This window comes from Acomys minous, assembly GCF_964271855.1.
Source record: "Acomys minous genome assembly, chromosome: 9".
NCBI classification, from domain to species: domain Eukaryota; kingdom Metazoa; phylum Chordata; class Mammalia; order Rodentia; family Muridae; genus Acomys; species Acomys minous.
In genome coordinates, this window is record NC_140490.1 from 104,493,174 (window position 1) to 104,520,904 (window position 27,731).

At 37.6% G+C, this 27,731-nt stretch overlaps 1 protein-coding gene across 1 annotated transcript; it reads left to right on the forward strand.

Annotated features, from left to right (window-relative positions):
* RASSF9 (Ras association domain family member 9) lies at window positions 1-26,809 on the forward strand. The gene is made up of 2 exons (XM_084796248.1): window positions 1-762; window positions 24,461-26,809. Exons 1-2 carry the CDS (start codon window positions 716-718, stop codon window positions 25,719-25,721), a joined length of 1,308 nt encoding a protein of 435 aa, XP_084652374.1. The 5' UTR covers window positions 1-715; the 3' UTR covers window positions 25,722-26,809.
* Window positions 26,810-27,731: the final 922 nt, after the last annotated feature.

Sequence of the window (27,731 nt, forward strand, 5' to 3'; positions counted from 1 at the left end):
CTTAACATACTTGGCGGTGGTTTAGCGCAGGAAAGGATATTTATTTTGTGTATGGAGTCAGTAGGGAAAACATTCTTCCTCCCCAGTCCCCTTTGCCAAGATCAGATTACTTTTCACAGACTGGGGCTGGCTGGCCGGAGGCGGCAGGGGGTGGGGGCTAGTTTTAAATCTTTTATGTGTGTACACCTTGTGTGGTTGGGTGTGGATAGCAGGAAAAGGGGGGTTTCCAAGTTGAGTGAAATTCCTGTTCTATGGCTATTACCATGCCTGTAGGGTTGGCAGGTCTTAGAGTTTAGCTAGTTGGCAAATAACTACAGAACACAATAGAATCTCTCCCCTCCCTCCGTTCCTCCATCCCTCCCTCCCTCTCTCTCTCCCTTCCCTCCCTGTGTCTCCCACTCTCCCTCTCCCTCTCTCTCTCCTCTGGGTTTTCTGCTTCCAAACAAACACCTTCTTCCAGGCTGAAGCTGGTCCGGTCTCCCTAGGCGCAGCAGCCACAACAATCCCGCAGTTCAAAGTTAGGCAGCAATTGCACAACTTCCAGCAACTCTCTCAGCCGGCTGCTAATGAGCTGAAAGCCAGGAACATCTGAGGAAGTGAAAAGGAAGCCTCCAGCCTTCCTCCTTTCACCGGAGAGACCCAGACACCCCTCCCAGGGCCCCAGATCACTTTGCGATAAGGACTGTGTTATTTGCTTGCCTTGCCCGGACAGACCATGGCTCCCTTTGGAAGAAACTTGCTGAAGACTCGACATAAAAACAGGTAAAAACAAACAAACAAAAACTGTGTGTGTGTGTGTGTGTGTTTTGTTTTCGATTAAATTCCCTAAGTGTGAAGGTATCTTTCTTTGCTCTTCTGATGAAACTTGTTTTGAAAGTGCAAGGCTCTTGAAAGTCAGGATCTCGAAAGAAGAGGCAGCTCTTCAGATTTTAGGTTCTATTCTGATGGTGCCAGTAACCCGTACAAGGATCATGGGAAATCATGACTGATATTTAACTCGCCTTTCTCTTTATAGCAGTCTTTCTGTTTAGTTTGTCTTGAACTTTAGGGGACAGAAGAGTAACAAGGTATATTTTGTTTAAACACAGGTTTAAGACATTACTTTTTGGAAAAGTTTTAAAGTTTGGGAAAGATATAACTTGGGTTTCTAGCCACTTGTTAGGGAAAAAAAAAGTACAACTGCTGATATAATCTGGAAACAATGCTTTGGTTTCCCCTGAGAGTGGAGCATTTTTAAAATCTGGACCGTTCCCATGTGAAAACATTCCCATGAGGAACTTTTTATGGACTGTGTCTTTGAGAACTTTAGGTGGCTCAGGCACTCAAAGAGAAGTCAAGCAGCTGCGTGCCTCAGATCTTTATTATTGCCACTTTACTTTGAGTTAATACATCAAGCGTGCATAACTGTGGTTTAAATACATGTACTTAAACCATAGAGGTGAGAGAGAGAGAGAGAGAGAGAGAGAGAGAGAGAGAGAGAGAGAGAGAGAGAGAGAGAGATTGAATTTGGGAATTATCCATATAGTTTGGAATAATATCAATGTTTATATTTCAGTACCATAGCTATTTTATCTATGCCTCAAATATTAAATTTTTATAGAAACAATACAAAGATAGTTTTAGACAGGCTTTATTTTTAAAAATATATTTGTTTTGGCATAGGGGCTTTCCAACCACTCTCCTCTTCATTATGCCTGTTTGCGCTTGCCATAATTTGCTTAGTGTAAATTTAAGCGCATACAATTACAAGGTAGGAAATGATATAATTATTTTAAAGTGTCTGTATGATAATATAGTGATACAACTTTAAAATAATTCTTCCTACTTCAGTTTTGTATGCAAATGTTTACTTTGAATACTCTTTTTAAACCCATTGCAAATGTATCAATGGTATAATTGACTAAATTTATTTTAAAGACTAAAAATGCCATAATAAATGCTGTAAAGCCTTCTCAACCACTTTTATGTGCTAATAACTTGATAATATATGATAAACATGGTATTTTTGAAATAATTATGTTTTATTAAAGTGTTAAGATAACATTTTTCAGTATATTTTAAAAGCTAATGATTTCTTTTACAACTAGATTCATGTATTAATGGTGGCAAGTATTTATAAATACTCTAGAAAACCTACCCCAGCTGCTCAATCCCAGTTCTACTGTGAATTTTAGTAGTACCACTACTATAGAATTTTTACATTTCTTTAAACGCTATGAAATTATTGAAAGGGTATTTTGGAAAGGTTTATTGTTTTCGTAAACAAATTGTGCTTCTGGCAACCAAGGCTTATCTTCAGAATTCTTTGTTGTGAAACTTTCTTTAGACCATTTCAAGAATTCCATCACTGGTATGCCAAGTAACAATGCACTAAGCCCTTGATGCAGCCCTGAATTTCCTTTATCAAACTGTATAATCCATATTCATTGTGTCATTTTTGTTAGTGTACCTTCTGGTCTACCATAAAACTAGTGCCACTCAAGGTATGTAAACAAACATGTTTACCATGATATTTTGAATGCAAAATTTTGGTGAAGAGATTAGAACAGAAAAACTGGCAGTTTAGCAGCATTTTGGTTTTCTCTGAGAAAGTAGAAAGATATCACTTAGGGTTACGATTTATTACCACCTCAATTTGAGAGTGTGAGCAAAGGTCGTGATGAGGAGGATGAGTGTGTGTGTGTAAAGCTATTCCAGAGACTGATTGTTTCTTTTGCCAGATTGTTACTTTTTATCATGGAGGGAGGGAGAAAAGGAAAGAGGGAGGGAGAGAGGGAGAGAGAGAGAGAGAGAGAGAGAGAGAGAGAGAGAGAGAGCAGCAGCAGCAGAAATCAGTGTCATAAAAAACAAGCATTTGAAAATGATCAGGAGAGAAGTCATGCTGGGCCTTGAAATACATTTAATATAATATGGCAATTTATGTGAGGTCTTGATGTTTGGGTTTGTCTGTTAGCTGTCTCAAGATAAAACAACAGATGAAAGGATAGCAGGCTACCAAGAAGAGACTTGATACCCTATGAACATATACAGAGGGAGGAAGTCCCCCTCAGCCACAGTCATAGGGGAGAGGAGTAAGGGGAAAATGGGAGGGAGGGAGGAATGGGAGGATACGAGGGATGGGATAACTACTGAGATGTAATAAAAATAAATTAATAGGATAAAATTAAAGAATAAAGGGGAAAAAAGAAAAAGAAAAAAAAGAAAGAAAGAAAGAAAATGAGTCACATGGTTAAGGTTATCCATTTCATTAACCAGAAACTTTATGGTTTAAATAACCTCTCTCGAACACCTAAACAACAAATCATTTCACTAAATGACCAGTCCGTCGGATGTTTAGTAGAGAATGTGATTAATAATAATTATCTAATAAGAACTATTGAATTAATTTATTTTTGATTGAAATGTATTCTATAAGATGTGCACTTTGTGCATTTATGAATATATAATCATATTTGTATGCCATATCTTCTACACATAATGAACAGAATGGCTTTAGCATGGTTTGCATTTTTTCAGCAGGAAGAAATGTAGATTGCTGAAAAAATTTGGGGGTGGTTGCAATAACAAAATTTTGAAGAAGTTTGCATATTAATTTCAATTTCTTGCATGTCTTTTTACTTTTCTTCTCTTGTGGAGCAGTGTTAAATGATCCAAAACTGACCAAAATGAGATAGCCCTGTAAGTGTGCTCAGAATAAGTGCAAATTTGGGAGTTGCAAAGGATGAGGCATAATAACTTTTAGCAAAGAAGCTCCAGCACTCACAGAGGGTGGAGTCATAGCTGTCTAGACATCATTATGTTTTCATGCCTAGGAGAGTGCCTGGGATGTTGTAGACATGTAATACAGTTGTTTGTTTAGTTTTGTGAACTAAGTTATAATTTCTCCTCAACCTAGACAGACCATCATTACTTTAGTCCTTATTTGTCATGTGATGCAGGCTAGTGTTGCATGAAACTCAGTACTCCAGAGAATCAATTGAGGCTCCATATTATCAAACTCATGAGGAGATAGTTAGGTATCTTACAGATTCAGATACAAAACTATTCCTGTTCTACCAGATAATTTATCATGAATGGAATAAATCATTTCATTAAAACGTTTGGCAAGTTTTCTTTAGAAAATTCAAGAATACTACATGGCCCCAAACATTTTGGGCTTTTAACTTTTAGCTTTCATGTGAATGAAAGAGAGCCGAACTAAAAAATTTAATGATTATAATTAGCAATAATCTGTTTAAATGGTCTAATTGTATGTTTAATTAGAAGAATTAAATTCAAAAAGCTTCTAGTTTTGGGGAATGGATTGTTTATTTTGATTCAAGCATAATAAAATAAACTGTGACAGGAGCCTCAGTATTGTTGCACATTTTGCTAATAAGACTTTTGTTCAATGTGTCTAAAAATGATAGAGAAATCTAGATTGATTTTCTCCAACAAAATAGTCAATCTTTTAAAAATGTAAGCTAATGAGGTCTCAGCAATTACCTTTTCCTCACATAAAAGCTAACAAAGTAAATAATAAAGCACATTGAATACATTTGATGCATTTGATATTCTTATGAGTTTTCAGCGATTGAATTTAGATTTTTAATCTATTCAGCTATTCATGGAGACTGCATTTTTTACTATAATAGTCTCTGTACTAGATTATATTTTTCAACTCAATAAAATTGTTCCAGAAATTAGTGAGGTTAACTAGAAATTAAGAACATTTATACAAAGTGGGAAGAACTACTGACACTTCAAGGTTATGCTGAAATGCTTAGGAGACATGACTCTTGTGCTTTGCTTGAATCAGCCTCCCTCTGTTTCAAAACCACACTGGCCACGAGTTTATGATTCTCCTGCTTTTGCTTCCTGGGTGTTGAGATAACAGGCCTGTGCCTTCAAACCTATCCCTCTGACATGAAATCTGGTGCCTGTGATTTGATCACTGCCCCTTGGCTGGGTGGCCCTGTGGGCACAGGGATGAAGAGGATGCAGGCTACCCTGATGGGACCTGATAGACTGATCAGATGGCTGGGGAAGGAGGCCCCTCCTCCTGTCACAGGTCTAGGGAAGGGGAATAGGTCAGAAGAGGGAGGGTGCGTGGGGACTGGAAGATAAGAGCAGGGGGATAACAATCAGAATGCAATGTGAATAAATTATAATAAATAAATTTAAAAAAACAAAAGCAAAAACAAAATCCTTGTACAAGACATGATTTATTAATGTCTTAATTGGTAACACTTAAGGAGATGGAATAGGTTGGAACTTTCACCAACTCTTACTAGAAACAGAAAATTATTATAGAGTGGAAGGGCCCCATATATTTCCTTATATAAATATTTACAAATAGACAAAACACATTTAAATTGGCTTTCATCATTATTTTTGAGACCCATTTGAGCTTTCCCAAACTGTCACTTGAGCCATTTCAGAATGCTATTGCTGAAAAAAATGGAATTGTGTTAATCTGTCGCAAGCTATACATACATACATATATATATGAATCCTAAATTAAAGGGTCCAAGAAAATGTACCTGTAATGGACATATTGAAGTCGTAGGGCTCCACACTTTTAAATAATTACTTAAAGCATTGTTATTCATATTACTGTTTAGTGATTAGAATATTACCTGGCTGTATTTTTTTTTAACCAAGCACACATATCATAAATAAATCCTTCTATTTCATCAAAGAAGCATTGCGTTTTATGGTTAGAGTCAAAGATTTTGACAAGGAGACAGTCTCTGCTCTGTAATTAGAAGAGTAAAAGGATCAGCTGCTACAGTTGTATCTTCAATTGGAGACTTGAAATGTTCACAAACTTGGATAGAAAAATACCAGATTACTGGGTCTGTAAGTCTTCTGCAGTCCCTGAGTTTCTCAGAAGGTTTCGCTGATGATACCTTGTACCTTAAGCAGTTGTTACTTGGCAGCAGACAGCCCATTAGGAACAATGACTGGAATGCTTTATCCCTGACAAAAATAGCCCAAGAGCATTCATTGGCAGGGGGTGAAACTTATTCCAGGTTAAAACTTGAATTGCGTGGAAAAAAAAAAAAACCTGAGCCAATTTAGCTAGCTTAACATTTACTGTGTAAGATATTGCAGTAGGCATCATACCAGCAAGTGGCACATGCCACTAAGAGCAGGTCTTGAGTGAAAGTTGTTTTGAAACAAGTTAAATAATTTATAGTTGGTTAATAATATAATTGAGAAAATGTCTTGATTAGTTTGACTGCATAGCAGAATATTTGAAGGTGTATTTGATGTACGCGTAATAGAGGAGCTGACAACAGTTCTGAGTGCCCACAAAAGTTAACTCTAAATCATGTGTGTATGTGTGTGTGTATGTGTATACATATATACATATATATGTGTGTGTATATGTATATATAGAAGCATATATATTCATGCATATATACATATATATAATAAATTGCAAAAAAAAGAGCTGACATAGGGGCACAAGTTTGCTTTTTCCATGTACATGTGCATACATGAAGGCCTCAAAAAGCAATATGTCTCTAGCATATTTATGTTTTACAACCTGGTAGTATCCATACTACATATATGTCAAAGGGAAAGTACAGTACATTCTGTCTCCCACTGTTCTTTCATGTATTTTCTACTTAAAGCGGGTTTGATTTTTTTTGTTGGCTGGTGTTTTTATTTTGTTTGATTGGTTTTTGTTTGTTAGTTTTGCCTCATTCTGTTTTCATTTGAATACTCCAGGCATTTTATTGTGTGTACGTGTAATTAATTTTCTTATTTTCTAATATTATAATTATGTCATTTCCTCTTTCTCTTTTCTATACCCAAACCCTTTGTATACGCCTTATTGCTCTATTTTAATTACATGCCATTTAAAAAATAATTGTTATACACACACACACACACACACACGTATGTATATACACATATATATCCTTGAATACAATGTGCTCAATGTATATAATGCTACTTTAATGCATACTATTTTTTCTGACTCTCAAGCATTCCTTATTTGCCAGCAATAGGGTAGAGTTGAGGCCTTGTGGCCTTTCCCCTGTCCACTTTGTCGTGTACAGTGTCATCCGTGTTCAGCTCGTGTTTCAGGCACTCACACTGGTAGGACTATGCATGTACATTCTAAAGTTCCTAGGGCACATTGCCTCATCCTCTGGCCCTTACAATCTTCCTTTCCTTCTTCATTAATCCTTAGGTTCTGGGGCTGTAACAGTGCCTGTATCCTCTGGGATTGCAATCCACAACTGTGCCTTTTGATCTCTTGTGATTTTTCTATAATGGTCTCCATCTCTCGCAAAGAGAAATTTCCTGGATGAAGGACAGGGATTACAATTATCTGTGGGTATAAAGACAAATGTTTAGAGTGTAGTTTAGGGATTGTTCTGGCTTAGGAAAGTGGTAGTTGCAGGTTCTCCTCCAAGACTTATGACTTCATTTGCCCTGGGTGGTTGGCTAGGTTTCCAGGCATGGTTTTAAGCTCATCTAAGAACAACAGTGGAAAACACAACATTTCTTAACTGTCATTATTCAGCATTTTTACTTGGTTGCAGTTTCTACCTCCTGTTGCATGTTATATTTTACCCTACAGAGGAAATTGTTGAATATTTGGATACACTTAAAAGCAATTAATAAATAATAAAGATAACTTAATACAAAATACTATATTTGAATTGAAGAGGGTTTGTGGGAAGCATTATACATGTCTATAATACCAAAATTACTTCAAAAATAAGGAATATCAATGGGTCTTACTTAAGTTGACCAACTGGAAAAACTGTACTTTAGGTTTTATATTTATAAGCTGGAGTGCTCTCAATTTTTGTACAGAAAAATGTCAACATTTCTATAAAGAATTCTCATAAAAATATTGCCTCAGTAATGGTGGTTGCTGTGCCTTTCTTTCTCCTCATAAAATAACCAGAATGAGTGCTCCATAAATATTTGCTGATTGCACAAAGGAATCTGTCATATGCTCTTAAAATACAGCTGGTCTTTAGATAAAATCATGTCAGAAGAGTGTGCCAATGAATTTCTGTTGAATGAATGTTCCTGTAATTTAGAATGAATTTATAAATGCCGTGCTAACCTTTGACCATCTGTGTGACCCCACCCTGCCTTCGGGTAGGGAATACCATAGTTGAAAGAGATTCCACGAGAGAACTTGTTGGCTTCTGGTAAAACAAACAACACCAAACAGAAAGAAACATTCTCCCTAGTTACTCTTTAGTGAGCCTCATGTCTTAACTTGCGCCTTTTGAATGCAGCCATGGATGTATATAAATGAGGTTTGGTAGCTCTCAGTGGATGGGTCCTCTAGATATTGATGCATTGTATGGACCATTCCTCATTCTCCTGAGATAGAGAAACATGGCCGTGGACCATTTGTTCTCCCAGATGAAGGGAAGACCTATGTTATGTTAGACTATCACAGTTTATAAGACAGAGAGCAAGCACTAAAAACGCACAAGAAAAATAGTTTGGCTAAGAGTGAGCTCTGTATTCACCAAGAATTTAGGACATAGCCCAACTATGTCACTCTTAGCCATGTGTGCCAGATGTAAATAGTTAAAATTCGTACACAAAGACAACAACAGTAATAGCATGTAGGAAGGATAGCAGGCTACCAAGAAGAGACTTGATACCCTATGAGCATATACAGCAGGAGGAAGTCCCCCTCAGGAACTGTCATAGGGGAGGGGAGTAAGGGAAAACTGGGAGGGAGGGAGGAATGGGAGGATACAAGGGATGGGATAACGATTGAGATGTAATATGAATAAATTAATAAAATATATTTTTTAAAAAGAACAAATCTAAACATTGTAATACTCGTGTGTGTGTGTGTGTGTGTGTGTGTGTGTGTGTGTGTGTGTGTATGTGTGTTGTTCTTTGTGTAAAATGATGTACAGGTATCAAATAATAAATTCCTAAGTGCATCCTTGGGCTGGGAAAGTGATTCTTCTGTTTCATTCACTGTAAACTACTTCACCCCACTAACGTTTCTTATAACAACTCATGTTGAATACTTTTCTGATTGATTGAACAAATAAACTCACTTAACACTTAATACTGTGGAGTTAATACTTTAATATTCTTATTTCCCAAACTCTACACACGAAGCCTCTAAAACACTGAACCTTATAGCAGTTAGTAAGTGACAAAATTTTTCAAATTCATTCTCTAACATACAGGACTGCTGTGTGATGTATGTAATCCTTGGGACATAATTTTATCATTTAAAAAATAGAATTAATGCTAAATCAACATATGTATGGATTGTCTGTGACAGACGTGCCACTGTCCTAGATTACAAGAAAAGTTCAAGAAACCATTCCCTCTTCATGGCAGTTAGATGGATTATACTATAAATTTAAAATACATAAATATAGTGTGATACTTGGGGCTTTGATAGTCCAGCCCTCACTTATTAGAATGTCTGCAACAGCACTAATCTCCTTATCACTGTGATAAAAAGAATTAGATTGTGAATTATTGACCATAATTAAAATGTCTATAAATATTACACAAATATTTCTTTAGGTGATAATAAAAGTACTTGAATTTCAAAAATATTTTGGTTTTACTTTCATAACTCTTCTGAACCAATTTTGAGTAATAATGTTACCAGATACATAACACAGCATGGTTGTTGTTATTTATTTTTCAATTATATGTATTGCGTGTGGGATTATATGTATATCTATGTGTGGGTATGTGTACATATGTATTGGTACCTCCAGGGACAGAACAGGATGTTGGATTCACTGGAGCTAGAGATTACAGTTACTTTTGAGCAGCAGCAGCAGCAGCAGCAGCAGAAAAAAAAATGGAAGTTGGGAAATAAACTCAGGAAGCATTGATGATTGACTATATGATCATAAGAGAGAAGAGTGGATGGAAGTAAAGGCAAATGAAGGAACATCATTGTAATTAAGTAGCATTTATTAAACTCCCACTGTGACAGGCCTGAGCAAGAGAAGAGAACACAGTATGATGTGGAGGAAAGATGTGGGATGGGACTGAATCACACAGGCATGGGACTGAGTCAGTGTGAGCAAAACAGAAGAACCTAAGACTTGGGCAGCAGTATGGTTAGTTTAGCAAGAATCCATAACTGTGTTGGTGGTGGTGGAAAAAAAATTTTCAATTGGATTTACATCAGAAATGTTTAGGAAACAACTGTGGATGTTTGTTTGACCTTGCTCCATTTAATCAATTGTAGTTGACCTGAAATCACCCTAATGATGCTTATTAAATCCATCAGTTTACCAGATTGTGTGGGGTGAGCTATTGTTCTCTCTCTTAAATTTTAGTTCAGTATTTGTGAATAGCTGCCCACATTTGGAAAGTTTTCATTGCCTCAGCTGTGCTGTGTGACTAATAGAAACTGCACCTGGTGCATGCTAATATATACATTGTATATGTTTGCTATTCTCAACCAGTGAGTAAGGCACTTTATAGACTCTTAAAGGCCTGTAGTTATCCTGGTGTTGCCTATTTGTTCTGATCTCTTTCAATCCGACTGGAATTTCCTGCAGCTGCGGTTAGCTGAGGGAAGATGGCAGTGGCTTTGAAAGATCATAATCGCCCATGGAAGAGCCTGTGGGTAACTATTTTTTAGCTCTGCCAATAAGACCTCAGATTTCCCTGGAAGCTAGAGCAGATGCCATCAAAAAAACAAAAAAACAAAAAAACAAAAAAAAAAAACAAAAACGGTAATTTCCATTGGGCAAACATACGAAAAAAAATCCATTTCCATATGAAGAAAAGGGTTGTGATCAGCAAGAAGTCCCTGTACATATTTCTTCACTTACCGTCCCCTTATTTTATTATTATTTAGTTATTAATTTATATCTGTACCACAGTTTTTCCTCCCTCCTCTCCTCCCAGTCCTTTCCCACCAACACCTCCCTCCTCCTCTCCTTGTCCCCAATCCACCCTTGTCTCATTTCCCTTCAGAGAAGGGCAGGGCCTCCCAGGGATATCAACCAATCATGGCCCATCAAGTTACAATAAGATTAGCACCTCCCCTCATACTAAGCCTTCATGAAGCAGCCCAGTGGAAGGAAAGGGGTACCACAGCTGACAAAAGAGCCAGAACCAGCGGCCCCACTCCCTCTGTTAGGAGTCCCACAAAAACACCAAGTTACACAAGAGTGGCATATATATATATATATATATATATATATATATATATATATATATATATATATATATATATATATATATATATTCAGATGGCCTATGTTAAACCCATTCAGGCTCCCAAATTCTCAGTTCAGTCTCCGTGAGCCTCAGTGAGTCCAGGTTTGTTGAGTCTGTGGTCTTTCTGGAGGTGTTCTTGACCCCTCAGGTTCGTACACTTCTTCCTCCCCTTCTTACTCAGGACTCAGCAAGTTCTTCCTAATGTTTGGCTGTGAGTCTTTGCATCTGCTTTCACCAGTTGCTGGATAGAGCCTTTCTGGTGGTGATTATGCCAGGCTCCTGTCTACAAGTATAGAAGAATATCACTAGTAGTTATTCCATTTACCTTTTTTTTTTTTTTTAAGGCAGGTGTATTTGGTTCTCTCATAGGTCTCTGGGCTATTCCACTTCTGGTTTCTGGCCCTCCAGGCTGGGTCAAGGGTGGGCTCCCCTCTCTTGGCATGGGTCTCCAGCTGAACCAGTCACTGGTTGGCCACTCCCACAATGTCTGGGCCACCTTTACCCCAGCACAACTTGCTGGCAGGACAAATTGTAGGTCAAAGGTTTTATGGCTGAGTTGGTGTTCCAATTCCTCTACTGTAAATCTTGCTTTTTTATTAAAATTGGACAGTTCAGACTCTGTGTCCACCATTACTAGGGGACTTAGCTAGGGTCACCCTAATAGATTCCTGAGAATTTTCATTGCACTAGGTTTCTACCTTGCCCCTGAATTGCCCCTTAATTCCAGCTGTCTCTCAAAGTACCCTCTCTCTCCATGGTCCCCTCACCTGATCCCTCCTTATCCTGTCCCCACCCACCCCAATTCCACCACTATCCACTTACAATAAAGGTTTTTTCTTGTAACTGTTAAAAATATCCATAAGACTTAGCAAGATGACCAAGTTAGTACTATTGCTTTTATTTAAAAATTAATGAGGTCACAGTTTAGATAAGTAAGTGAATGAAGACTTACAGTATAGTGATTTATATAGTCTTTCCTTATTGCACTATTTTGTAAGGTTACTATAACGTATTTACCAGCTCTTTCTCCTCACCCCATACGCACACACACACACACACACACACACACACACACACACACACACACACACATACATTTGAGAACTTAACTGCAATCGTCTAGCCAAAAGTTAGTACCAGTGTAATTACAGTAGAAGAGCAAGAGAAGTGAAAAAAATGAATGCATTTGGAAGTAGGATTTGTAAGTGTTTAGTGTGTGAAAGGATATGTAAAAATGGATAATTAAAAAATTTTAAATTTATTAACTTTAAGTGGTGGTGCCAATAGAAAACATATGTATAAAAGTACTTGTTGAGAACATGTGGCAGATTAATGATTTTATGTGTTTCTTGTTATGTTTCAAAAACTCCCTGAGTATTCAAGTGAAAATGTTTATGAAGACTAAAGCTCAGGGCTAGATATGTAGAAAAATCTCTTCAGTGACAAAGAGTGAGGATTACCTGGGTTTTCCAGAGGGTCCTAGAAACTACAAGAAGAACATCATGACATCATGATGGGCATATCTGGGCTCATCTGCTCAAACTACTGCACCAGCAAAGGACAATGCAAGCAGTAAATATTGAACTTCTAGTCAGATCTAGCCAATAGACAGGACATTCTCCACGGCTGAGTGGAGAGTGAGGAATGACTCTGACATGAACTCTAGTGGCCCCTATTTGGCCATTTCCCCGTGGAGGCAAGGTCTGGTGGCAGTCAGAGAAAGAATAAGCAGGCTACCAAGATGAGACCTGACAGCCTATGACCATATAGTGGGGGAGGATGTCCCCCTCAGGCACAGACATAGGGCAGGGGAATAGGGTGAAAGCAGGAGGGAGAGAGGAACAAGAGGATGCAAGGAATGGGATAACAACTGAGATGTAACCTGAATAAACTAATTAAATAAAAACAAACAAAGAACGAAAACAACAGCAAAATTAAACTATAAGTGAGGTCTAAGATTTGACTTAAAAAAAAATGGAACGGAGAAAGACAGAGAGACAGCATTTCATCACGGTCATTTGCAGAAAATGAATGGTTTACTTCATTTAATAGTTTAAATCTGCCCAACAATCTGTGATTAATCTAGGAGACATAAGGTTGAAGAGAGTGCAAAAAGATCATAAGTAGGCCAACGGGAGCAGAAATGCTTAAAGAGATCTCTCAATACAGAACTGTAGGAGAGAAGTAAAAGTCACTATTGGAGAGGTAATATGTAAGGGTTCCAGTTCCGTGAAGAGGGCAGTGTCAGGATGGAGACAGAATCAATGAGGACAGCAGGTTTGGTTCTGAGTCACTGAGGATATAGGCGTGCCATGGTAAAGAGCAGGAAGAAAGTAACAAGGGCAAATCAAGGGAGGGAGGATCAAGGTGAAGAGTGAAATTTCAAGATGTCATTTCTCTGTTTCCAAACATCCATCCTACATCCTGGTGTTAGGACATACACACCTGAAAAGCAATGATGATGGCTGCCGTTCATCCTGCCTACACCACCCTGCTCTGGCTCCATGGAGGGGTGTTGTATATGAAGCATCATGCTCTGGAGTAAGGCTTTATAGTCAAAGTGTGCTGGTTTCCAGCCTGTGATTCCGGGGTAACTAGTCCAGTGATAATCCTACTCAATCCACATGGAACAACCATGTTAAAATTATCTTTTAGATTTTGGTTAAAGCTACTTTCAAACTTTAGCATAACTTCTGCTTTGGATGTATGTGTTTCTTTGGTATAATGATTACATTGTTTTTATTTTATGTCGTCTAAAGAACTATATGCAAAACACTTTTGTAAATTCTTCATTTAAAAGAATGCCTTATCTTGAAAACTGAGATGCAGATTTTTAGTGTAGTTAAATTATAATTTTCAAAAAGGGCATTTTGTGTGTGTGTGTGTGTGTGTGTGTGTGTGTGTGTGTGTGTGTGTCTGTGTGTGTCTTTGTGTCTGTGTGTGTGTTTTATATAATGCAACCTGACAATTACTTTATATTTTTTCCAGACACTACTTACCTTTTCATCAAGTCACTCTCCCCTTGTAGTATAATACAGCCACAGATTATAAACATAATGAAAGAGCCGTAGTTTTACTTCAGTGAAACTTTATAAAAATAATTAGCAAGAAAGGCTGTAGCCGTTGCCTTTTATGATTCAGACATCTTGATATCTCTTGATCACAGAATATTTATTCCTTTGAGAAAAGACTTAGAGATGGGGTGGGAGGGAGACAGAGAGACAGTGACACAGGGAGAGACAGAGATTAATTCCTATTACATAAGGTGTTCAAGGGTCAAAGGTGAAAGTCTGAATACAAGACCATATGGTAAGGAAATTATTCAAGATAGAATTTGCTGTTACTGAGTATCCACCAGATTCTACAGAGACATGAAGAATGGGTGTCAATTTCCATTGTTGGTTGTGGGAGCATGGAGTTAATGATAAAACAGAATTTTCCTAGAGGACAGTTTCATGGGACTTCCCAGAGGAAATAACACTGGAAACAGAGTAAATATAATTCAGATGGAAAAGTAAAAAGTTAAATGTAAAAGGACAATAAGACCAGTCAAAAATATGTATATTAGGTTCAGTTTGGTGTGTTTTTGCAGTTAATATGTAAGGACATACTAGGGCAGAGGTCGGCAAGAAATAAAGAACTGACATATATTTGGCTATGATATGGAGACAGAGCAAAAAAAAAAACTTAATAAGATTGAAACATCATTTATCTGTGCCTATGGTATTACATGTTCATTTACTAATGCCAAGAATTTAAACACGTAATATACTCTGATTATTTTTGTCTCTGCATTCCCTAGATCTTTGCTTCATGATTCATCCTTGCTTAAATTCTTTCTGTCTTCTGTCTTTTTTCTCCTACTTAGCTTATTATCTGTCACATTACCACTACTTCCGTTTAACAACATCTTTCCCTCAATGACCTTTCTTTCACAAATAATTAATCTATCTATAATCACTGTCTCTGGTTCATTATGTTCCACAAACCCTAACGCAACACAGATTGGCTGTCACCCCCACACATTACAAAAGAGACAACTTTCTCCTAGTTATGAGGGGTCTTCTAACTGCCAAGGTCAATAATCATTTTCAGAACTAGTGAGACCTGACCTATCATAATGTGTTGTGACTTCTTCAAGCTGTTCTCCAAGCCCTCTCATTCTTGACTTGTAAGATGCCACTGTCATGTCATCCGTGTTTCTTTTTCTACCTTTTGCTGTCAAGTTTCCCATAGACTTTGTGCCTTCCACACATTGAACATGAACTGCACAGAGCCACCAACTCTTTGTAGCTCTTTTCAAAGTGAATAGGTTGATATTTCTTCACTCTCCTTCAGAAGGACTTGTGATTAAAAAAAAAAAAGAAAAGAAAAAGAAGAAAAAGGAAGGGGGGAAGGAGAAAGAGACAGGACAAATCTTATTAAAGACCTCCTATATATGGACATGGATGCTTTCTTCTGCAATCTTCCTTTAGAATATTTCCTGAGATTGTTGTTTGATGACAAACCTGCCATGATGTAGCATTATGGAGAGAAAAGGGGACAGACGCACAGACAAGTTTCACTCTATGAGCCTTAAAAACGACCTTCTATTTTGAAGACATAACCAACTATTATTTGGGGCTGTCACAAAAAAAGAGAGAGAGAGAAAAAAGAAAGAAAGAAAGAAAGAAAGAAAGAAAGGAAGGAAGGAAGGAAGGAAGGAAGGAAGACACTAATGCTTAAGGTTCAAATACCAATAGCGCTCTCTCAGTCTAGGCAACATTCAGGTTAGGTAGCTTTCCCTTAGAGTAAACATGCTCTATTGTTATGAAATATTTTTCCACAAAATATATACCAATAAGGAAACTTTATCTTCCAGGTACAGACAGAGTTAACAGTGGGAAGTAAACACTGGAATGGACAAAGAGATTTAATATTTTCTCCAGTAAATACTAATGTTAAATATTTACATTTTGATGATAATCAATTTCCGGAATCCAAACTATGAGCTCCGTTTACTTAACCTCCACGGGTCTTCAGTACAGGTTCTTCACACACCCTTCCCTTTCACTGTTTATGAGAATCAGATTCCATACCGACAGGGCAGTAGTGGAGTGCCAAGCGCTGCCCTCTGCATGGCTAACGTCTAGTCTCAGGCACAAAATCAAACTGGCATTTCTAGAACATAAAACCAGTAGGTGCACACACAGGCGTATTGGGATGCTCAGGACACCGTTTTTAGCACTTGTTTGTACTACTATTTTACTCTCCTGGTTTTTTTTTTTTTTTATTTTATGGAAAACCAAGTTTGTCGACAGAATTCTAATTCTCAAAGCATTTTAATAAAAAAATACTGATCATTTATGTTTGGAATAAAATGTTTTGTAGGTTTTATGCTTCATTTAGAAAAAATACTGATTCCCATTTTCCCCATGACCTTAAGAAAGATCTGAGTTACTTACCGGGGGGAGGGTCAATGCTTTATCTTTTATGAGTGGCAGTGCTTCCCTCAGAGCTGCCAGTAGCCAATGTTTGCTTCTCACGGAGTCTAATTAACCTAAACAAGCTTGTGGGTGAGAGCTGTTTCCCTTGTTTGTGCTTCATTAATTGAAGTTCTTATTCAGCTCCACTCTGTGAGTTTGTATAGGGGTGTGTATATTTTTAAATGGGCAAGAAAAGGCAGCATGTATCATAACTACTTCTAACTGGTGTAAAGCACATTTGCTTAATTTAAAACTTCAGTTTTCCAGAGATATTGCAGAACATATCAACAGAGCTGGTCCTGGTGGTGCATGCTTTCATTCTAGCTCTCTGGGCATAGGCAACAGGGACCAATCAGTGAATTTCAGGCCAGCCTTGTCTACATGCAAGTTAGACACCTGGGATTGCCCCAGGGAGACTGTGTGTCAGAGAAAAAAGTAAATTAAACAGAAAGGAAACAAGCAAGCAAGAAGGAAGGAGTAAAATTAACTGCCCAACATAGCTCTTAAATACTGGGAAGACTGGGGAAAGGTATCTGGTTCTACAACATAATAAAAATAAATTGAACAGGTTTCAAAGACATAAGAAGACCTGCAGCTCCCTTCAAGGGTGTTAGCCAGTTTGTTAATGTTTTAATATTAGGAACGCATCAGCATATTTTATATGAGTTTAAATCATGTTATTTTCACACACCACCTCAAGTAGTAACTTAATTTCTTATATAATATCCTGTGAGAAGGCAAATTTCATTTCTTTTGTTGTGGTAAAGGTAGCTGAATTTGTGTGCAAAAATGTTTTTTGAAGAGCATAAATTTCCTGAGGTGTAGCAAGAATACCAAAGAGATTAGAAAATGCTCTATCAAAAATCGTGATTTTCTTTTCTTTGGTTTACAGGGCAACACTACATGTTAGATGCTCTCAGAATTTCTAAAGCAATACATTTCCCTGTATTTATCGTGACAAGGCAAAAGTTCTGTGGATAATGGCTGGGTAATAAATGCTTGTGAGCCATCAGGTCTCTTTCAGATAAATTCCATGGCTTATAAAATTGTTTTTTTTCTTTTAAGAAATTGAAACATTTACAAATGTAAGAAACACTCTTAGCTCCTAGAATTGTATCTTTGTACTTTGTAGATCCCAATAATATCAGAGACAGTTGTTGTTTGAGACAACGTAATAACATAACAAAATACCATTTTAAAAAGAAGAGTTTACAGAAAAAAGATGGTCAATATGAGGGAAGAATACTTAACGGTATAATTTTGAATAAAATTGTTATGTACAAAATAGCTTCTTTTTTTTATCTGTTAAATGGGTATCACAGTAGTACAATTTTATGTTGTGATGAGGATTAAATAAATAACATGAAAAGTATTTGGAATAGAGCCAACAGAGCTCATAGCTAGCATTCATTTAGTGTTATTATTATACTACTGTTTGCTGAGAAAACAATATATGTGCAGAAAGGCTAGGAGGAACTGAATATCTTTGCACACTGCTTTTCCTTCCCAGCTATATGATAATTTCCTGAACAGGAAAGTCAATATGTCATCTTTATTTTTTATTTTTTTGACTAGTTTCAAAGTTCTGATGTTTCTGCCTCTGCTTCCTGAGTTTATGGTCTTCTCAGCATTCCAGCACATTGCTTAAAAATCTAGCCCATAAATAAATGTCAGCCAAATTATAATAACCTGTGTGCTGTTTCTCAATGCATAGACTATTCTAAGGTAACTAGCAAACTTAAATGGATTAAATAGACTTAAATAGATTTATTTTTATTTACACATTTAATATCTTGCCCTTAGAAAGTTCTACCAGTAAATTTCTATTTTTGTGTCATGCCTTCTGTCACAAAGCTAACTGGTCTTACTGTGCAGAAACATACACATTTCTCTCATAAAATAATGATAAAACTGGTGGGATGCGTCAGACAGACTGATCAGAATTGCAGGCTGGCATTCAGTAATGCTTGGGAAAAGTAAAGTGCCATTGAGCTAGGAATTATAAACTTTTAGTCTTAAAGTTCCTGTGACATTTTAATTACCGTTTAGCATCCAAGATGATTATGTCATTCTCAATATTTTAAGCTTTATAATTAAAATATATCTGGGTCTACAGCTTCAACAAACTTATAACCTCTGGCATATGTCTTTTGTGAACTTGTTCCTTATCCAAAACAACAGAATAACATTAGTACATCATAAAGTCACATCTCAATATTTTGGGGGAAATAAGATGAGAAGTGTCTGTTTGAAGGAATTTCATAACTGTCATGGTCATTAGCTTTCTTTGATGAAGGGTTGGATTATTATGAGTCACTAAAATCTGTGATTTGGGCTGGAAAAGTGGCTTTGTGGATAAAGCATTTCTGCCCAAGTGGGACAGCCGGAATCTAGGACCACAGAACCCACATAGAAGACAGCACTTATGAGCCAGAGGCTGGAATTCCCACACTAGGCTGTCTAGGTATCCGGCTCATCGGAACCCTGCCTCAATAAATATCGTGGGGGGAGAAATTGAGTAAGGCACCAAGTGATATCAGCTTCTGGCTTCCACATACACATGTGTACAAGTGTGCACCTACATCCACACACAGGCGTATGCATGCACATGCAGAACGGAAACATAAGCACCCATACTCACACACACACACAAAAAAACATGCCCAAAATGTTTCTTGTTGCATGCTTCCTTGAAGTCAATTTATACTAAGACGTTACTTGTTCTCTTTTCTGCAGGATACTGGTTGCCTAACGGTGAATAACATAATTCAGCTCTGCCTGATACAGGGTTCTGCATTCATGAATTAAACCAGCCACAAATCTAAAGTATCATAAAAAACCAGTTCCGTCTGTAATGGGCTTTCTCAGATTAGTTTATCCCAATTGTCACTATTCTCCAAACAAGACAGTTTATCAAAACGCTTACACTACATCTTTAGTATAGGTATTTTGGGACGATTCAAAGACTATGACAGGAGGTGTGAGGATGATGTGCAAATTTTGTACTATTTAACAGAAGGAACTTAAGCATTTCTGCATTGTGTCGTCATGGAGATATGAGGTGGGCAAACCCACAAGTGTAAATAATGAGAAATGAACTTATGTTGTACTAATCCTAGTTTGTTGTTTTTGCTTGCATGCTATGTATTTAAATTTTCCTATTGTTAACATGGTGAAATAATCTAAGGAGATGCATATATGTCTTCTTCGAATACAACAAGGAAATTTATTATATTATAATCTTTAAAAATCTAGGAAGGGAATTTTAAGTTCCTCACGGAATGAAAATTTTGAGTAAAAAGCATATATTTTCATTTTATTGATCCTGGCTTCACATGTAATAATTAAAAGCAAAAATATTTAGTTGCTATTTTTTTTGTTTGCTTGTTTATATAACAACTCATGTGAACAGTTAGTGTTCTTAGTGGTTTTAGGTCCCAGGTAGTTGGGTAGAAGACTCATTGGGTAAAGGCATTTTTTTTTTTTTTGCTATGCCTGATAGTTGAATTTGATTTCTCAGACCTACATATTGGAAGAAGTGACTTGACTGTGGTACATTGTCCTCTGTCCTGGTCAAGTGTGAGGTGTTACAAACATACATACACACACACACACAGAGTTAAGTAAACAGATAAGTAAAAATATTTCCCGTGATTATATTATATTATATGGTGTTGTTAGAAAAACCAAAGTACACACATTCATTGTAGTTTAATTGCTGAGACATTCCATGAAGGCTGATTGATTTATCTGGCCTTATCCTATATCCTCACAAATCAATAGCAGCAAATGAGAAAATTGTCATCATTTCCTGCAGTCGTAGCTGGATATTTCCATTTCATCCAAAAACACTGCAGGCATTTTGCATAAATGCCTTCTCATAAATTTTGAGAGATTAGAAATTCCCTTAGCCTGTGATCTTGTCTGTTCATTCTAACACAAACTAGATTTCAGGGAAGGAATCAGAGAGCAATGCAACAATAGCACATTCTACTGACTTCTACCACAGCCAAGAATCACCCAGGTGTCCTTGTTTATTTCCAGAGCACTGTGCCCACACATCTCCTTTTACCCTACAACCTATGCTCCATATTTACTAGCCTGATGTCCTTTCCTAATGAAGAAAGAAGCTTTGCTAGGCCATAAAACTAGTGCTTTCTTTCTATCAACTAATACTAACCTTCTGACATCACCTGTGGAGTCTGGAGTCACAACCGAAGAAGCTGTGCTTTGAACCGTGTCATGATTGGCATTTGAGATGAGCCAGTTTCTGGATGTAACCTGTAGGATATTTGTGTTACAAGCCTCTCCACATAGGAGCTGTCATTAGTGGATGACAACTGATGTTTACAGTAGAAGTGTCTGCAAACGTTGACACTGTGTCCTGGGATGTAAAGCGATCTTGGGTGGCTCATCGGAAGAATCTTTAATTTCAGAAGTAAAGAGTAACAAAAGAAAATAGAGACTGGCTTGTGGGCAGCCCGTCAAGCCTAAGGCTCCCCTAATGCTCCCCAGTTCATTACGTTGTATTACCACAGTTTCCAGCACTAATGTCAGTGGTACGAGGACATGAAATTTTGTCTGACTCTCTTGACCAAAGGCTTGTTCTACAGAGGTTCAGGCAAAGTTAGTTGCCATCATTTTTGTCTCAGGTTTTTTTTTTCAGCTATAATCAGGACAATATTTATGTTCAACATACATGATTTCTCCTTTGTGATTACCCAAAACCATGGGATATCTGCGAGTTAAGTAACTCCAATGATTTGTAAATAGCAAATACTTACAAACATTTCCAACTTTTAGAATGAAGTTTAACTAATTGCATAAGGTGGAATGAAGAAGCATATTGTATGCTGGAGCCCAAATATTAAAAAAAAAAAGTCATACAATTGTATTGAGAGTGGGTCTCTATAAATACTGCTAAGCCACTGGGATACAAACACCAAGTAGAAGTGAATTGTTAGACTGTGAGGTATTCTAAGTTAAAAACATTAAAAATCAGTTTTAATGTGCCTAGACACTGTAAGTTTGTGTATGACACGCATTACAAAATGTACTCATTGCTCCAGTCATTAAAAATTCATTGGCTCATGAGGGTTGTCATTTCTTCTACAGTCTGTTCCACTTTGTGGCTTGATAGATAACGGTGCTAGGTAGCAGATGAAGATGATGAAATTTCCGGCATACTCTTGATATTTATACCATGTCCCTGGTTCTCTCCTGTTGCTCTCTGCTTCTTGCCCACCATGTGTTTGGCATCTCTGCCCCACTGAGCCCTCCCCACCATGATAACTTATCTCATCAGGTCCAAGACAGGATGGAGCCACCTGATCATGAGCCAAAATAAATTCTTTTCCCTCTTAAGTGTTTTTTTGTTTTGTTTTGTTTTCAGGCATCCTGACAGAGCAGTCATCTGATGAACACTCTCCCAAAACACATCAAAAAGCAAAGACAAAACAAACTACACTCTCAGATATGCTATGTGTCTAAACATTTTTATTTTCAGGTAACAACGCCCTGCTATCAGTGATATTAGTTAATGCATCTCAACCACTACAATTGCGTTCACTAGATAAGCACTATTTACTATGTTGCATCACAAACCAAGTTATCACACGAAGTTTGTATTTTTTCAACCTTTAGTTATGTATATATTTGTAGATAGCGTGGCTGTCACTCCATAGCACATTTCCAAAAATTGATATGCTAGGTCAGAACTCCAGTATAAGCTAAAAATTAAGAAACACCTTCTTCTTTCTAAAGTTTTGGTTTTATCCCTATTAGATGACTAAGTTTTGCAATGATCAAATGATACAATTTTCTAAAAGAACTGCTAAAAATTTTAAATTGTATAATGTTTGTGGATGCTTTAACTTGACTCTGTTCCCACAGTGTGCCAGAGATGGTCTTGTAAATCATGTGTCTCTCATATTATGTGCAATTCCCATAGAAGTGGTTAGAAAATATTTGTTAAGTGGGTGAATAGAAATGTAGTGAGAGGAATATTATAAAATAACTAGTTTTCAAGATTCTAAGCCAGCTACAAAATATCTTTTAGACATGACAAAACTCATGCAAATTGTGAAAGTTTTACTGCCTACATTCGGTATTGAGTGGTCATTATATTTAAATGTGTTCAGTCAAATAGCAGGAGTTTTAAGTATTATTTTGCTTTACTTTTGGCTGAAGAATGCCCCAAATATTTAATGATAGTCAGCCATAGAAAATACAAAAATAGTGATTAGATCTTTGGGAAAAAAGCTACAAACAAAGGCTTGGAGACAGTGAGATTGCAAGATTATAATAAAGTCCCCAATAGTTTTGTATATGATATGAAATAAATACATTTTTCCTTTATTGTTCATAATGAACATTGTTGCAGCTTGATGGCAAAAGCTAAAAATTAGCAGCCTTTGGAGTAAGGAAAATCAAAGTAGGAAACCTTCCAATTAGTGTAGGAGTTCCCGGATGTTGGTTACCATCATTATGACTCCTCATATAAAGGATTCTTTGCTCCCTGTGTTCCAGTGTCATTTACACCTCCAATTTATGGCTGAAGAACACATATGTCAAGTGCAGCCACTGCTAAACACCAGAACTGATGGTTTCCAACCAGAGAAAAGAACAGGTCGAGTTATCGTTTGTTGGTTGGTTCCCCCCCCCCCCCCCCCCCCCGCCATTTCTGTTTTTCTTTTAGTATACATGTTTTGTAAGCTAATGGAGTTGCTCAATGCAGCCAGAACATCTTCACCACTGTATCATCTTGGAGACATGATGGATCCTTTAAAAGTGTCACAAAAGCTAACACATTACTGGCTGCAAATGAGAAGTCCTTGTAGATGAGCCAAGTGGTTTGCGGTGAACACTATGAATCCATTTGCTCTCAGAAGACAGTATTTTTCATCATAAAGTTTAATTAAAGTAGCTTGTTTTATTTCTTATTTAACTCACACATCTAAAACATCTAATTTACAAATGAAAATATCCTCATGCTTGTTTGTTTATTTGTGAATAGAGATTAATACAATTGCTGTCCTTATAGAATTGTGACAATTACATGAACAAATGCAAAGCAGATCTGAGGAGAATGCCTTGACTATTTCTATTGCTATTTCATGGTTATATTTTCCAGTGTTGTATTTTATTTATTTATTTATTTCTTATTTTATGTATTTTAGTGTGTGTGTGTGTGTGTGTGTGTGTAGGGATGTAGGTGTGTGTGTGTGTTGTGTGTGTTTGTGTGTGGTGTGTGTGTGTGTGTGTTGGGGCACATGCAAGTGTAGGCATGAGGAGATCAAAGAACAATTTGTAAGAGTCATTTCTGTACTTCCGCCTTGTGGATCCTTGTGATCATTAGTCTCACATTGGTAGACAGTCTAAAACACAATGGCTGATTTAAATATTGAACCACAGAGTCAACCACGTTTGACCCTTAAGACTCCAGCCAAAGGGGAAAGGGTTCATGGTATACCTTGTTTGCCATCCTGTCTGCGATCCTCCTCCTCACTGTACCAGTTCTGCGAACATATTAAGGCTGACCTGAAAATACTAAATGAAAATGATATCATATGTTTTACACCGACAATTTGCCCTTCCCATAAGCAGATAAAAAGAAAGAAAATTGAATAGAAATCCAAAAGCTTTACGTTTCTATCCTGGAGCACACCTTGCGCAGTCAGAATCTAAATCTATATGTCTTTCATTCAGAGTAGAAGCAAGAAAAGGCATTGACGCTGAACTATCTTTCTGAGTTTACACAGGCGATGACAGAACTATAATGCCCTTTGTTTTCCTTTTAGATCTCCAACTAAAGACATGGATTCTGAAGAGAAGGAAATTGTGGTTTGGGTTTGCCAGGAGGAGAAGATTGTCTGTGGCTTAACTAAACGCACCACCTCCACCGACGTCATCCAGGCTCTGTTGGAGGAGCACGAGACTACATTTGGAGAGAAGCGATTTCTGTTGGGCAAAGCCAGCGACTACTGCATCGTAGAGAAGTGGAGGGGCTCGGAGCGGGCCCTTCCTCCTCTGACGAGGATCCTGAAGCTGTGGAAGGCCTGGGGCGACGAGCAGCCCAATATGCAGTTTGTTTTAGTTAAAACAGATGCCTTTCTCCCAGCTCCGCTGTGGCGGACAGCTGAAACCAAACCAGCGCCAAACAGTGAGAAGCCTTGGGAGCTCAGCCCAGCGAATTACATGAAAACTCTACCACCGGATAAACAGAAACGAATTGTCAGGAAAACCTTCCGGAAACTGGCTAAAATTAAACAGGACACGGTATCTCATGATCGAGACAATATGGAGAGTTTGGTTCACCTGATTATCTCCCAGGACCACACTATTCACCAACAAGTACAAAGGATGAAAGAGTTGGATATGGAAATCGAACAATGTGAAGCTAAGATCCACTTGGACCGGGTAGGGAATGATGGGGAGAATTACGTGCAGGAGGCATATTTAATGCCCAGGTTCAATGAGAATGAGGCAAAAGTGGACTTTCAATCTGAGGACAACCAGACTCTCGAAGACCTGAATGACAGCGAGGGCGTGGCACAGCTGGAAGAACGGCTGCAATACTACAGAGTCCTCATCGACAAGCTCTCTGCGGAGATTGAGAGGGAGGTGAACAGCGCCGGCGTGGACGGAAGTGAAGACGCGGAAGGGGCAGCTGCGTGGGAGCTGGAAAACACCGATTTAGAGAGCGTGAAGTGCGATTTGGAGAAAAGTATGAAAGCTGGTTTGAAAATCCACTCTCACTTGAGTGGCGTCCAGAGAGAGATTAAATACAGTGACTCACTGCTTCAGATGAAAGCGAGAGAATACCAACTGCTAGCCAAGGAGTTCAATTCACTCCACATTAGCAACCAAGACGGATGCCAGTTAAAAGAAAACAGAGGACAGGACGCTGAAGCTCCCAGCAGCAGCAATGGGGAGATCCCTCCGTTAACTCAAAGGGTTAACACATACACAAATGACACAGATTCAGACACTGGTATTAGTTCCAACCACAGTCAGGACTCTGAAACCGCTCTGGGCGATGTACTGCTGCTGTCAACTTAACACACACGGCTTCTTTCTAAGCATCAATGATGTTTCTGTGACTTATTCTGTACATAACTGTGAAAAATGTAAAGCATGCTAAAGTATTAAGTAGTTAATTAAAACTAGTGAACACCATGAACGACATTACTTGTTTTCATATAATAGTCCCAATTTGCCTTTTTTTTTTTTAGGTTCAAGCAAAAATCTGTATATTAGCAATGCAGTAGGTCTAGCTTATGGTTACATGACACAGAAAAAAAATCTAATGGGAATTGATTAATAATTCCTCTTTAGCTTTTACAAGAGATATGTGATATGAACTTAAAAATAGATCTTAACTTTGTTCATCGAACTAATCACACTGCAAGCATGAAAAAGCAAAGTGAGCATGTGATTCTCATCTTCGACAACATTGTATCATTAAAACGTTTGACTCTGTAAAGTGCAGATCTGCTCCTGTGTCCTATATGTCATATATGGACTAACTCATATCTTGTTTTGTTTTGTTTCTTTCGATAGTCAGACTGTAAAATGTACTACTGTCTGTGTCTCTTCCTGACTGTTCTCTGTTTACGTTAAGGGACAGGAAGCTGTTGGGACATGTACAGTTTCTGACAGTGGATCAGTTTGGGTGCAGGTGAGGCAAAGAAAGCCAAGTGCAACACACAATCAGCGTGGTTTTTGTTTGTTTTTGCTTTTGTTTTTAGCAAGCCTAACAAGCTATGCATCAGCTTTTAGATCCTCTGATCAGGCCAGTGCTGTGTACAGGTTCATTGTTTGGGGAGTTACAGTGTAGACCACAGGAAAAGTCACTCATAATTTTATTTATGCCGTAACTGCATATGCTGAAGTGGAGTGCATGGCTTTTGGTGTGGATCTATCAGTGTTCTCTTCTATGGGAAGGAGTAGAACTGAATGGCTATTCCCATATGCTGTAGCCCGTCTGTCAGGAGAATGCCTAGGTGCTTAACACACCTCACTACTGTTAAGCTGTCCTAACCACATTAAGGGAAATTCAAGAAATTAAATGGATTATTTGAAGTCTGTCTCCATTTTGATATATACTTCCTCTCTCATCTGCACTCTTGCTAACTTAATTTTTCTTCTCATCTACACTCTTGCTAACTTAAGTTTTCTTCTCATCTGCCTTTTCTATCTCCTTTTTCTCTCAGTGAAGGTGGGATGTCATCACATGCCCCCAAATTATTTTTTAATCCCCTTTTATTAACTGAATATCGCTGTGCTTTAAATTTCTTTAGTTGACACATTTTACACATATCAGGATACATAAATCAGAAACGTTGTTTGTATATTTGTAATAATGTAGACATGAGCTATTGTTCCCAGAAGGTTTCTCTTTGATACAAACTGGTACAACCTTTCACTGTTCTCTCTTTGAAAGTGTGCATGTTCTTAAAGATTTTACCAGGTTTCTTGTGGACTCAATGTCTTTAATTGCTCTTCCCAGCTGTTTTTCTTCCTTCCCCCTTTACTGCTTCATCTGTCTTTGGGAAGACACTTATCCTTTCACCCAGTTTCACATCTGGGAAAGACTCATGTTGCCATTCTTTATAAACCAAAAAATATTTTGGGGGACATACAATAAAAATACTACGATAGAGTGTAAGCAATCAGGGTCACACACATTACACTTTTAAAGAAAGAGTGGACGACTTACTGTGAAAGGAAAGTTCACCTACAACAGCCCTTAGCTCACTAAAGGGCATGCTAAATTGTTGACGTATTCATTGTTATTAATATAGATTGAAGTCAGAAGATTAGAATAAATGATAAGCCATCTGTTACTCTTTTTTCCTAAAATGAAAGTTATCTCTTTGGAGTGTATGTTTAGCAAGAAAACAAGTGCTCAGTATCTCACAATGCCACTGGACCACATTATCTAAGTTTGTAAACAGCAGTGATAAGATTTAGTCACAGCGTTTCACTTAGGAACTTTGAATTGACTTCTGCTTTCACACAGTTGCTTAGAATAATGGTGTCTAAGGTGCAGTTCTGAATTTTACTGTA